This window comes from Diplotaxodon limnothrissa, linkage group LG8 (assembly GCF_057381915.1).
Source record: "Diplotaxodon limnothrissa isolate DT_005_m linkage group LG8, D_limnothrissa_male_GT1.1, whole genome shotgun sequence".
Classification (NCBI taxonomy): Eukaryota; Metazoa; Chordata; class Actinopteri; order Cichliformes; family Cichlidae; genus Diplotaxodon; species Diplotaxodon limnothrissa.
Window position 1 is genome coordinate 21,054,918 of NC_140603.1, and position 13,332 is coordinate 21,068,249.

Below are 13,332 nucleotides of genomic sequence, written 5' to 3' on the forward strand. Positions count from 1 at the left end.
TGCATTTTTGTATATTATCAACAACTGTGATACTTCCATATCAATCTCCTGATATGGATCCATCCATCCATCCATCTGTTCTTTTCCGAGAGGGGGGGTGGAGCCTATCCCAGCTGTCTTAGGACGAGAGGGGTATGGGTCCTAATCCAAGTTAATTATTTAACAAGGCTCATTGATTAATAGAAAACAATTTTGCAATTGTGTTGCACAGCTGAAAACTGTTAAAGTAATAAGGGAGCAAAAAAAAGGAAGTATTGCTTTCTTTACGGTTAGATTAGTGTTGGAAGGATAAGCCGTTGTTTGCTTGTTTACAGGCTAAAAATGGCCAGAAAGAAAGAACATTTTTTTATAAACCTATCAGCCTATTGTTGGGCTTAGAAAGGAAGGCTATTCAATGTGAGAAACTGCGAGGACACTTTAATTCTCTTACCATGCTGTTAACTACCCCCTTCAGAGAGCAGAACAAACTGGATCTAACAAAGACAAAAACAAAAGAGTAATTGGCCCTAATACACAACTGTGTAAGAAGACAAAAATCTGAGTGTGTCATTTAAGACCAAGATGCCTCACAGGTTGTCAACTGACAGCTGCAACTTCAGGATGCTGGACTTCATGGTAGAAATGTCAAGAAAAAGCCAAATCTCAGATGAGCAAAAGAGCGCAGACATTGGACAGTGGAAGAGTGGAAGAAGGTGTTCCGGACGATTGAGTTCAAGTTCTTCGTAACGTCTTCGTATCAAAGAGAAGAACAAATGAATGACGTAACATGTAAGAAGTACTTAACACTATCAGTCAAGCATGGTGGAGGCAGCTAAGTGTGCTGTGGAGGTGGTAAAGTTATTGTGCGACCAGCTTGACCATATATTACAGAGGGAGATTCCACCCAGCCAATCCATTTTGTGGAAGATTATCGAGGAAGCATTGGGTGAAAGATTAGCCAGGCTGGGCAAGGTTTGAAGAACACATTCGTCATTTCCATTGAAATTATTATTTCTAACTCTGACGATGTCTGCATGTCCTATTCGTTTGCTAATTTCTTATTCAGACTAATTTCATGTGTTACTTCTCAGACTATTGAACAATCTGGCCTTGAGGTGAAATTTTTAGAGCATCCAGTCCTGGAACGATTGTGGCACTGTGTAAACACACCCCTTGATGCTCCAGACTAGCAGACTACCAAAACTTTGGCTTTTAAAGAGACAGCCACACTTACTGATCATCAGTTAATGAATTGCATTTGATTAGCAGCTCTTGGTTGCTACTTACCTGCCTAACATTGTACTTAAGTTTTCACAGGGCTGCATAAAGTCTTGTAAAATCTTTTTTCACATCGCTGTAAAATGAATAGCAGAAAAGTGACAGTTCTCAGATGCTGTTATTCAACATCAAAACAGAGGAGAAGTTCATCAGTGCAGTAGGTAATCGAGACCATACTATAGGTATAAGCAATCACCAAACATTCGCATTCTGCATGCATTCACATCTTGTTACTTACAGATGTGCATGGATCACGTCACCCAAGATCCTATGCAAAATTAATTCAGGGTCTATACTGAGTGTGCAATCATTTTGGTGCTCAGGACCTAAGAGATATTTGCTTGTTTTACAGCACACTTCACAGGCTTTGCTTTTAACTGAGACAGTTTATTTGACTGAGTCACACACTAATGGGACACGGTACTGAATAAAAGCAACTGGAACGCCTCCTTTGTAGAATTGCTGTAATACTTTTCCTTTAAAAGGTGAGTTTAGCTCCATTTTCTCTCCTACCCATTTATTTGTATATATACCCCCCCATTCTGAACCAGATTCATCTGGCCTGGGGCAGACTGACAGAAGCGAGGCTGCCATATCGCTACATCGGCCCCTCTGGCCAACACCAGTAAGCAGTCTTACCCAAGGAGACAACGACCAGGACAGAGAGCCCGGGGATCGAACCGGCGACCTTCCGGTTACAGATGTGCTTCCCAAACCCCTGAACCACGGTCACGGCTGTGTCTTTTGGTAGCAAAGAAAAGCAAATATGAAGTTGACACTTTGCTTCTGTCTGATGTCTTGTTTTTATTAAGCCTGTACTCCCTCTGTGTGTGTGAGTGTGTGTGTGTGTGTGTGTGTGTGTGTGTGTGTGTGTGTGTGTGTGTGTGAGCACGCTGTATTTTTCATAATTCTGCCCTTAACGAAGAGAATAAAGCTACCCAGCCTATCATTATCCTTCTGAAGAAGGCACACCAACAAGACTTTGGCAAGAATGTGTGTATTTACAGCTGTAAAAAGAAATCTAAATACAGAGCTGTAAATAGAGCAGTGTGCCTACAAAAAAACAGGAAGAAACAAAGTCACTTAAGACAGATGATACAAAAGCCATGACTCTAAGGGTGGACATGTGACAGTTAAGCCAAAGAGGAGTGAAAGAATCTCTGCAGCCCCTGACCAGGAAATGCCAAGTAAGACATGCTCCAGTACTTCCTCTGTGGTCTCTTATTTCAGCAGCGGGTAAAAAGTGAAGTCAGGTCTGTTCGGAGAGAGAGAAGCAGCATCTGGACCTGCCTACAGAGACACACCAGACATAAACATTTGTAAAATCTATGGTCAAGGCGGATCTAGGCAATGACACAAGTTTTGTTACAACATCTATGAGCTACAGTTGTCATTTAAAGAGCAGTTTATCAACTGTGCCGCTAATATAATACTTCCTTTTTCATTTATTTCTGAACTTTTCTAAAAAGTTATTTTCTCGTGACTTGAATGAAGAAGTATACTTAGCAGCGACACTAATAAACAAAACACAAACACAGCTTTTCTATGTCAAGTGATACAGTGGTTTAAAAGCCTGTTCCACATGAATAAGTGTGCATTGACCTCAGTGTGCGGTTTGGCTTGCTATGCCTGCCTAAGTAATGAAAAACACTCTGAACTTGAGACATTCAGCTGTGTCACAGAGACCACACGAAACAGGTAAATATTGCTGACCCTTAAGCTCACCAGTGCTCTAAATTCCACACATTGGTTAGAGCAAATTTGAAGATGGATATTTACTGTATGTAATTTCTTAGTAACTGTTTTTGGTGAGTCACCTGCTCAGTTAGTACAGGTGAAAAAACTCCACTCCTGGAAGATGGTCTTGTTTAACAGCAAATGTGTGATTCTACGGCTAATTTGATTGGTTTAAAAACTGTGAGTGCACACAGTGAAGTAAAAAAGTTCAATATTATTAACAACCACAAGCAAACTCCCAAAAACTTGATTTTAACATGACAACTTTGCCTGCATTGCCTGTGTGCCTGTTTGGTATTCGTGGTTTTCACATGCATCTCTGATATAAAGACACATGTGTTTTACTGAGTGATGGTCAATCTATATCAGTAGAGTCCAGGAACCAATTTTTGAAGCTAAAAATAAGCATAACAATCGTGCTTTCAAAATAAAAATAAACTTTTTTTCTTATCAAAAAGTCATCCGTGGGACATTTCTACAGCTATCAACAGTATCAGCAGATACTGCAATAATTTCAGTCTGTCTTCAACAACAAGCAGTCAAAGTGAAAAATGACTTTTTGCTGCAGAGTTGCAGAGAAACTCTCATTGAAAATCTAGTTGACTACACTAATAACTAAATGCATAGCACTGGAAAAGATACTTTGGTCACACAACTCATATATGTTTCTGTCTTAATGAGTTACGGCTGTGTATTAATAAATAATCTAATATATTTAATGCTAATTATCTTCCGCCTTATTGAACTTTGGTTCCAACCACTGAAAGAGAGATAAGCAAAAACAGGATCCCGGTCCAGCGAGTGAGACGTGTCCCCTACAATCCTCAGAGAAAATTGGGCCTCACTTAGAGAAATTACAGCCCGGGCTGTTTTTCAGTTAGTGCATTACATATGAATAGAGACATGCATGCTGCACACAAAGGCAGTGTCACAACATGCTTCTGGGATCATTCACAGCAATCTTATCTACTTAGATAATCTGATGGAGGCATGTCCATGAAAGGAAAACGCAATCTAAAAATGGAGCAAGTGCCAAGGGCTGCCGATGCTTGTGCTGCAATGTGTAAGGAAATCAAAATCCAGCTATCATTCCTGTAGCTTAACCTGTAATTAGAGAATGTTTATATAATTTTGGTTTTACAATCCTTGCCCCCAGTCTCTGAGGGCAAGTTAAGTCCTCTTTTTATCGTGAGGTCAGGCGGTTCATTTCATGAACAGGCCAAAGCGAGATGCATAACCTCAGCGTTGTTGATGGATAGAAGAGATGGGACTTCTGACTCAATATTCATAATATACTGGCAGCAACAGCCATGTCAGTGACGCTGGATAAAAGCTTTTGTGGCAAAACCGGGATGATCAGTAAGCCAGCAACTAAATCGTGGCTCAGCAATGCTGGACTCAGCAGAGTCGAGGGTTTGAAATAATCGTATAAGACAGGTTGTGGGAGCTGGGGATTACTACATGATTCCTTTTTATCAAATTTCACATTTCACTGTGCTGAGCCAGAAAGGGCACGCATACCATGTGATCAAGAAGATAACTATGAAGAAAATTAGGGGTATAATCGCCATAAGTCTACATGCTCTATATTTACATGCATGCACAATAATGTAGGAATAGATCACTTAAGGAAAAACAGGCTGATTTTAGAAGCAAACTCATTTGAATCTCCTTAAAAATTTACATAATCTATTAATATACTTCTTTTATTAGTATTTTAAATATTCTTAATGGGAGTAGAAGGAGAGGTAAGTAGCAATAACAGCTTCTTCAAGAATTAGAAGAATAAACTTTGTAGAAGGAACAGTTGTAGAAATAAGCATCAAGGTAAAATTGGTACACAAAGAAGTAGCAGCAGCGGTAAACGTAACTGTGTGTGTCCTGGATCCCAGTGTGTGTTTGAATGAGCACCTGTTTATGCAGACATAACACAGCTGCTACAAATAAGGATTAGAGTGAGTGGAAATAAATCACGTTATTGGCTGAGATGTTGGGCTTCCACTGATGGAGCTCTTAATTTAGTGACTTTACCTCAGTGCCAGCAAAGTACTGGAACGCCAGAGAATCCTGGAATACTGGAGTGGGAAAAGCTCAGAACAGAGTCCCTGCAAAGATTCATGAATAGAACAATTTATGCAAGCATTTTTCCATTCTCAGTGGATGGAAAACACCCGAACCCCACCACCACCACACCTACCATCCCCAACCCACCACACAAACATACACACACACACAAGTAAGCCAACTCCCAACTCACTGACTGTTGCCGGGTGGCTCACCCTCTTTTTAACTGATGGACACAGAAATAGCGCTTTTCCTCCCGCGGTTATCTGGCACTCGTGTCACTATCACACATGTAATACAATCAGCCCATCATCTTCGCTAATTCCCAACACATGAGCAGGACACAGTATCATCATAGCCATCACTCATCGCTTCGCAACAATAGCTCATGCTCTTCTGGAGCGCACAGCTGTTGCCGTCTAGCAGGAGCCAGATTCAGAGGATGACATCACAGATTCTGGCAGTCACTAGATGCAAAACACCTTCAAATGAAACTGAAAGTGTGGATCTGTTTTTGTCAAATACTTATGAAGTTATGTTGAACTTTCTATCTTTGCAAGTTCAGCTAAAAATCTGCGGACCAAATATATTCAAGATTAACAAGCAGCTTTACTCTGCATATTGTAATGAGATTCAAATGCCATAAATCTTGCACATTTTAACACAGGGTAGGAGACCAGATAGTTGAATATGTTTGTAGGAGTCATCTTTCTTGGAGCAGCCTCACTGCAGAGGAAAAACTAAAGAGGTTTATCACTGAAATGCAGCTGCAGTAAAGAGAATGAAACTGCTGAAAAATTGTAAGACAAGAACTATGATGACTACTGATGAGTTCCTCACCTTTTAGCACTTTGTTGTCATGAAAATTAAAAAACACACACTCTAAAACTGTGCTATCCACTTCCCATAATTCAGGCTACACCCGCATTACTGCAATCTCCATCCAGATAATTATTTAGCACAGTGTGTGTGAGTCACTGCAATTGGGCTGTAGTCAACTACGGGTAAAATACAAAGTGAAATTACAAAATTTTTGGTCTCTATTGAAGTCCATCAAAAAGCTTTTGAAGATTGAGTGCTGGTGGTACATTAAGACTTAGAGTGCATCTTAAAGATTTGGCCCGCATTTAACAATCTAAGCATATGACTCGCATTCTTATCCTTTTCAGACTGGGTCCTTTCATCATACTTGATCTTCATTCTACGTAAAGCAGACACATCAGACTAAATAATTTGCCTCCAAGCTGTTTGTGCAACTTCAAAAATGCATCTTGAAAATCCCTGCATGCACGAACAAGTCCATGTTTATGTTGGCTCTGATGCAAGGAAACACATGTACTATATTGGTAACAGTCTGACAGCAGCCTTTTTAAAGGATAAGTTCACCTAAACGACAAACAAAGCATAGTTTCCCACATGTACTTAGTGGTCTTTAGTGATGCAGATAGTTTTGGTTTCCTGGCTGAGTTTAAGACTTCTGCCACCGTGACCGACGATAAAGTGCTATATTGTTCGTGGAGATCTAATCTCAGAGATTAGCAGCAGCATGTTTTTGTTTTGTTTTTGTTTTTTTTCCTGACACAAAGTGACAAAAAAAAAAACCTTTAAATCACATGCAGATTTCAGTGTTAGGATTTTTATTTACTGCGTGATTTGATCACATCAGTCTGTCAAAATGTAAATTTCTGCCTCATAACAATTTGCCTTTGAAACAATGAATCAGACATTTGCTTCAGAGCAAGAGCATACTCAAATCTTACCTAAAAATATATACAAAATGATGTTAATTTGATGTTATCTTTTATTCTGAGCCTCATATATCATACTGCTTTCCCAATGGTTTATGTTGTGAAGGACACTCCTTTAACAAAATTTTCTTATCTGCTTTTATTATTTTGTGGCAACCTCCAGTTGCTAGGGAATAATGTGTATTTCCTGACCAGTTGGTGAGCGGTTACAGGAGGTTGCTGACTCCTCGTGATTGCTTCAATTGCTAGCAGATTTTTAAGACTTACACTGATATTTGGTGATTTAAATATCCAATCTATTAGTCAATTTTTTTCTGTCAGACATAAAAAAAAAAACTTAAATAGATTTCCCCAACATTTGTTATGTGTAGTTTTTTTTCACTAAACCTAAATGAGATATTACGAGATATTGTCATAAGTTACTTATTTACCTCCTACCTTACTTGGCTCAGATGAGCTTATTGTGGTGTTCTAAACACTTTTAGCCAAGTTGTATAGTGCCCTCTGGTGGACAAACTGTCCATCATCAACACTTGTAAAATGTTTGAAGGGTGTTTCTAATATAGTTTCTACCTTTGGAAAAATTTGTAAAAAAAAACAAAACCAAAACAAAATGGTTATAAATCATAAATAGCTACCTGTAGTTTGCATGGAGGTTGTCAACTTATTTGAAAAGACTCTCCATTTACTCTCTGACCTGTAGAGAAATAATAGATCGCCTTTGACAATTCAAGTAAAATGCAAAAAGTGTGACACAAACCAGAAATGGAGAATATCAACACATTTTCAACACATTTCAAAAGATTCAACTTTTACTCTGAATGCAAAGGGTCTTTTCAAATTTCATTTTTAAGAGTTTCACTCTTGCCTGGCAAGGAGCTTGCATGAGTCTGCAGACAAGTTGGCATCTTCTAATAAAACTACCTCTAATAAAACAACAACAAAGTAATGAGCAAAGTAATGAAAATAAGATTTTTGGGTGGTGCACAGCATATCTCTTTGCGACTAGTTTCACCCTAGTGACTGCCAGCAACCTCCATCAACTATTCCCCAACCTGTTGCAAAATACACAGATTTATCTAGTAACCAGTGGTTACCAGGGGGCTCTTGCATCCATAGGCCTATGTGAATGCAGTTTTAGTGATTGATTTCACAGCAACTGCCAGCAACCACCAGGAAGCACTCAGGAAATACACATTTTCACCTTGATTTCACTCGGTTGCCAGGTCTCTAGGCCTTTGTGACTGAGGCCTAATATCCGTATAACAAAATATAGCAGGTCTAATGCCTGCAGAACAACTTTAGCTAAAAACTGGTTGGTAGTTCCTCTCTTTCTACTACATACTGTAACCAAGATGGGGACTTTTAAAGCTCACAAATGCAGTGCATTCCACACTTAACTTGTTTTGTCATTATAAATAGACCATCCAAGGAGCGTCCAGTGCAGTTTTAAATGTAAGATTTAAGACACAGCAATAGTATCACATTAACCTTGTGGACCAAGTCAGTTGACTAGCCTTAGGTGACAAGTTAGTGAATTTAATCACTTCTGGCTTACAAAAGCAAAGATGAACACAGCCCAAATGCCAAACTGGAGGCTTCAAAATGAACCACATAAACCATATGCTTGTGTCTACTAGTTTTAAACCCAGGGTACAAAGAGGAGCTTGGAAAACAGAAAACAACAAAAAAGTTTCTACCAGAATGGAGTTAGTTTAAGAAAGCTAGTAGAACAAAATGTAACTGAAAAAGCACAACAGAAGCTTTCAGAACACAAAATCAGAAAATAGCTAAGAAAACATGGTTTAAACTAGAAAGAACCACCAGGATTGGTCTCTCTTAAACTGTGCTTTATAACAAATCAGACATTTCTACCATGTTTCTAGGTGAATAGGACAGTGTTCTGCATAGGGCCAGTGTGTCACTTGTTGCCACTGAAGGGTACACAGTTGGCTTTCAGAAATAACTTGTGATTTCTATGTGAACACTGCATTTCATTGTCTGTATACCGCTCACTATCATTACATTCAAAAAGAAGAGAGAAGTGTTTCTATCTACTTTTTTCTTAGTTTCAGCACATTTTCCTGTGTTAATAATAATAAATACGTGATGGCGTAGTGATGGCAACCAGTTAAATACATTAGGACCCCTCTATTGTTTCTTCGAATTGTGCGAGACAAAAAGCTCAGCTGTTTTGACAAACAAGTCTGGAAGCAGAGTTGAAATATGGCTTAGAGTCAAAACAGGGTTAATTGCTGTCACCTGCAGACTTGAATCAGTATATAAAGGGTTTGTTTGTTTTTTTCAATTGATGCATCTCTTTTTTTCGTCTTTGCTATTGTAATTAACAGATGATCACTGAAAGGAGAACTGCCCCTCAATGATCTTTCAACTCAAGGTTGGATGAACTATTTAATCAGTGTTTCACAATATGTAGTCATTTACAAAAGGAATCCTAAATTAAACATTACATGCATCTGTCTCCTGTGAAGGATTTCAAAAGCTTCCAGGTGACTTTATCTTCACTCTACTTCCACGCATGCTGTTTTTGTCAGAGGTAGCCTCAATGTGGTCAGCCTGCCATTTCAAATGTCACATGCTTGTTTGGAAATTCACTCTAATTTTCCCAACTGCAAACATCCATTAGCGTCTCACCTCCCATCGCTCTGCTCTGTCAGTATAACACAGCTTTATATTGGTGATACCAAGAGACTGTGTTAGTGCAAAATGAGTCACATAGTATTGGTAATGGTGGAGTACAATGCTGCGGAGAAAGACAGGCCTCTTGAGAATGTGCTCTTTCATTATGAACTAAGCCAAACCTAAGAATGTTTTATACCAGTTTCATTGTTCAACTTTTTTGGTGATGGGGTCCAGTAGCTGTTTCCTTTTAGGACCTGACTTTTAGGATCTGGCAAAGGGGTCAAAAAAGCTCAACCAAGCCTTACTTAAACACTTTTAATTTATACTCCCTAATTTTTTTATTAGCAAAGTACAAAAATATTCAAACTGCATGTTTCAAATATTAAGCCACCATTAATTGTCACCTGTATAAGTTGCAGCTAATTAACTCTCACTCACAAAAGCTACGCTAAGCCACAATTTCATACTGTTAATGAACTAAACAACTACAGCAATGTAAAGCATGGATGCCCACTGAGAATTACCGCCTAAATGTAGTTCTCGCGAGCTCTAAGAGGCATTAATACACTTTGGAGATATGTAATATTGGGCAACACTTCACTGAAATAGGTGTGCACAAGACTGAGATGAAGGAGACATTCTGAATATTTATGACTGTTTTTAGTAAGTGTAATTCTTTCAAGTATATAAGCTGAATTTTTTCGTTCTAATTGGATGGCCTATACCATCTCACCTGGCTCCTACGCCTACATATTAAAAGGAGTCATTGGAACACAGGAGACTTAATTGCTAAGTTAAAAATTAGCTTTATTATCTCAAACTGTCACATGTGGCTGGTTTATAATTAAGTCAAAGCATTAAATAAAACAAGAGATTTCCCACATGTCCTATGCCCTATAAAAGTATACTGCATGAGTAAAAGCATGTTAAGTCACAAATATTAAAGTTAGATTAAAGTATATTTAACAAAATATACAGTATATGTTGGAATATTGAAGGGAAAATGCACTTTTACTTGGTTGAAAAATAAAATCTGGCGATTTTTAATCTGGATTCTACAGCGTAGTCATTTACAGATCAAATGGCACAATAAGACCAATGGGGAAAAGATCCCCAGTTCAATCCTGGAAGGAGATCAATCAATTTTTACATTGTTTTACACAGTAAATAAGCGGTAAACCATTAGTAGAATGCTAACATTTTATGAGCAAGAACCCTAACCTATAAAAACAACGGCACCGCTACATGTGCAAAAACAAGAATAGGAGTAAATAGGAGTAAATAATGTTGTATGCTGTACAGATCCATTCACTGCTACCTATGGAGCATCACCTCAACTCTTCAAGTTAATTACAGTCATTTGTGCTACAGTGACTGTTAATAGGGTGTACCAGTGACAGCTGGGAGAAGCTCTAGTACCCCATGAACCTGTACTGGATATTAACAAAATGGATAGCTAGATGGATTAGTGGCTTTAATAGGAAGTAAACAGACCCCTTGTTCTTTAGTTCTCTCTTGATTCAAATTTGTCTTTACAGCTTCCTCTGAACTAGCTTCCTGTACACTTACTCTCATAAAGTCCAACTGTGCTGTGTAACAACTAACTATAACTTTTTTTTCAACCATTTTACAGAAAATGTAATTACATTATGTTAAAACTACACTACCACTAAATAAAAAATACAATACGAGTCTTAAGAACTGCCTAACAACTTTACCAACTTACCAAAGGTTTAAAACACTCACACTTTTTCCACTACACTATGGAAAAGTTTGACCAAGGCATCATTATAATGTCCTGTGGTTGGTTCAGCTGTTCAGTTATCAGACCTTTGATGTTATGCTTATGAGAGGTTATGTTGTCATGTCAACCCTGCATAAAAACAACATTCAAAAATAAGAAGACATCCCTGAAGCTCACTGATTTTGACATTTTCAAAGGCTAGGCTAAAGCCTGCTACATGAAGTTACGTCTATGTTATCAACACTCAGATGGTCATCAGCAGAAAGAAATGCAATCAGGCTCATCCTTTATCAATTTTTGAGATGTTTGTTCTGTAATTTTCCAAATTGGTCTGATCTAGCCGGGAAAATGAGTCTAATAACAACAACAAAAAACAGCATTCAAACTAGCCCACACAGAGCCTAGTGGGTGGGATGTTTTGGAAAATATATACAGATGGGCAGCATTGTAAAGATGTTGTGAGAGACATTTTGTAAATAACGCTGACATTTCTTTAATACAATGCAAACATGTTATTAAGTATCCATGCTGACAAGATGACAGCAGCCTTTTAACATCATCAAAGGATTTCAGATGATGTAACCATTTTTATCTAATGTGATGATGTTATGTGGAACAAGTGCCCCGGGAGACTTTCTGGATATGAAAAAATACATGTCAAAGCATATTCTGGCTGACACAGTGTCAAAGAAGTGAAAGCATCATACTACTGTTTCACGCCTGCAGTAGTGGTACTTACCAGTCCATCACAATTGCTGATAGCCACAGAAGCATCTGGCATGTCAGTCACATCTCCACTGAAAACACAGTCTCCTTGGATTCGTTCCTTGGCCTTTTCCTTAAAGTCCTCTTGCCATTCCACAAAAGCCCCTGGGGCTACCAGCCTCCTGTTGGCCCTCAAGCGGAGGTGCAGTTCTTTCCCAAACACAGTAACATTGAAAAATAAGTGCTGAGCTGACGCTGAGGTGACTGAGGGCATCTCAGAGGCACTGCGGGCCACCCTTCTTCTGCTGCCAAAGCCTGAGACAGCATCAACAACAGGAGCAGCAGCACCTTTACTTCCAATTCCAGCTGAGACCACATGAGAAATGTACCGGCCATGGGAGTCTGTGCTGAATGGCACGATAAGACCATATTCACTTAACTTTCCAGAGATTTTTTCTGATGAGACAGACAGTGTCAAGTGAGAATGACAGTAGTGACCTATGCAAAGCAAGTTCCAAAGGAAATGACAACTAAGCAGTTTAAACAGAAACTACACATGCACGATTGAGTAAAAAAGAGAAAATATAGACAAATAATATTTATTATGACATAATGAATTATCTTAGCATTAATACTGTCTTTATGAAACAACTATATATAGCTGACAGTGGATAGTCACAGTGGAAATACAGCAACACCCTACATTGATTGAACAGCAAGGCTGTCAGGTTTAATGTATGACCCATCAATAGATGCAGGGCTTCATTCTTATCATTATTCCCCCCCACTTTATAAACTTTACAGTGCATCTCTCTGCACCGTAAAAACATGTGTAAAAAATAAAGGGAAACGGAATGGATAACTCACCATGCGCTTTTGCTGCGAAAATACACTCCAAAAATACTTGACTGAGTGAAAAGCACATCAATAAATACATACAATCCATAGCGAGGACTATAATGTGAGAGCTGCCACTTCAGCGCTAAGTTTTCCTTCTTGCTGCAAACTGAGAGCAGAGTTCTCCCTCCTGGAAAAGCACAAATGCAGGAGAAAAGTCCTCAGAGTTGAGCTCCAGCGAAGCAGCCGGGCATTTCTGAGCGTTTCCCTCTAGACGCCAAACTGACGGATACTCACAAGTTGTTTCCAATCTTTTGGCCTGCAATGAGCTGCATAGACCAAGACTGCCCTATCCATTCAGGGAGCAAAGGGGGGGACATCTGTGGTATTGATGACGACAACTCCCCGGTAAAAACCGGGACGGTTTGAAGAGGTTGTCCACTTTTTTCCCCCTTCCTCTTTCTCTCTTTCTTCTTAGGTAACTTTTAAATCGCAAGGAGACCAAGTTAACACACGCCTACGCTAAGAAGAAAAAAACTCAGAAGGGTTCAGATAATGTGTGCAGAGACAGACTGTCCCGGTGGTGAAACATCTGCC

General features: G+C 39.0%; 1 protein-coding gene across 1 annotated transcript in view; it reads right to left on the reverse strand.

Annotated features, from left to right (window-relative positions):
- adamts14 (ADAM metallopeptidase with thrombospondin type 1 motif, 14) overlaps positions 1-13,332 on the reverse strand; it is a 54,948-nt gene extending 41,616 nt beyond the window's left edge. Inside the window, exons 1-2 of the mRNA XM_085361475.1 lie at positions 12,766-13,332; positions 11,933-12,354 (exon numbers count right to left, since the gene is read on the reverse strand). Of these exons, the coding sequence (XP_085217601.1) occupies positions 11,933-12,354; positions 12,766-12,844 (501 nt within the window). The 5' untranslated portion in view covers positions 12,845-13,332. The remainder of the gene's footprint in view (positions 1-11,932; positions 12,355-12,765) is intronic.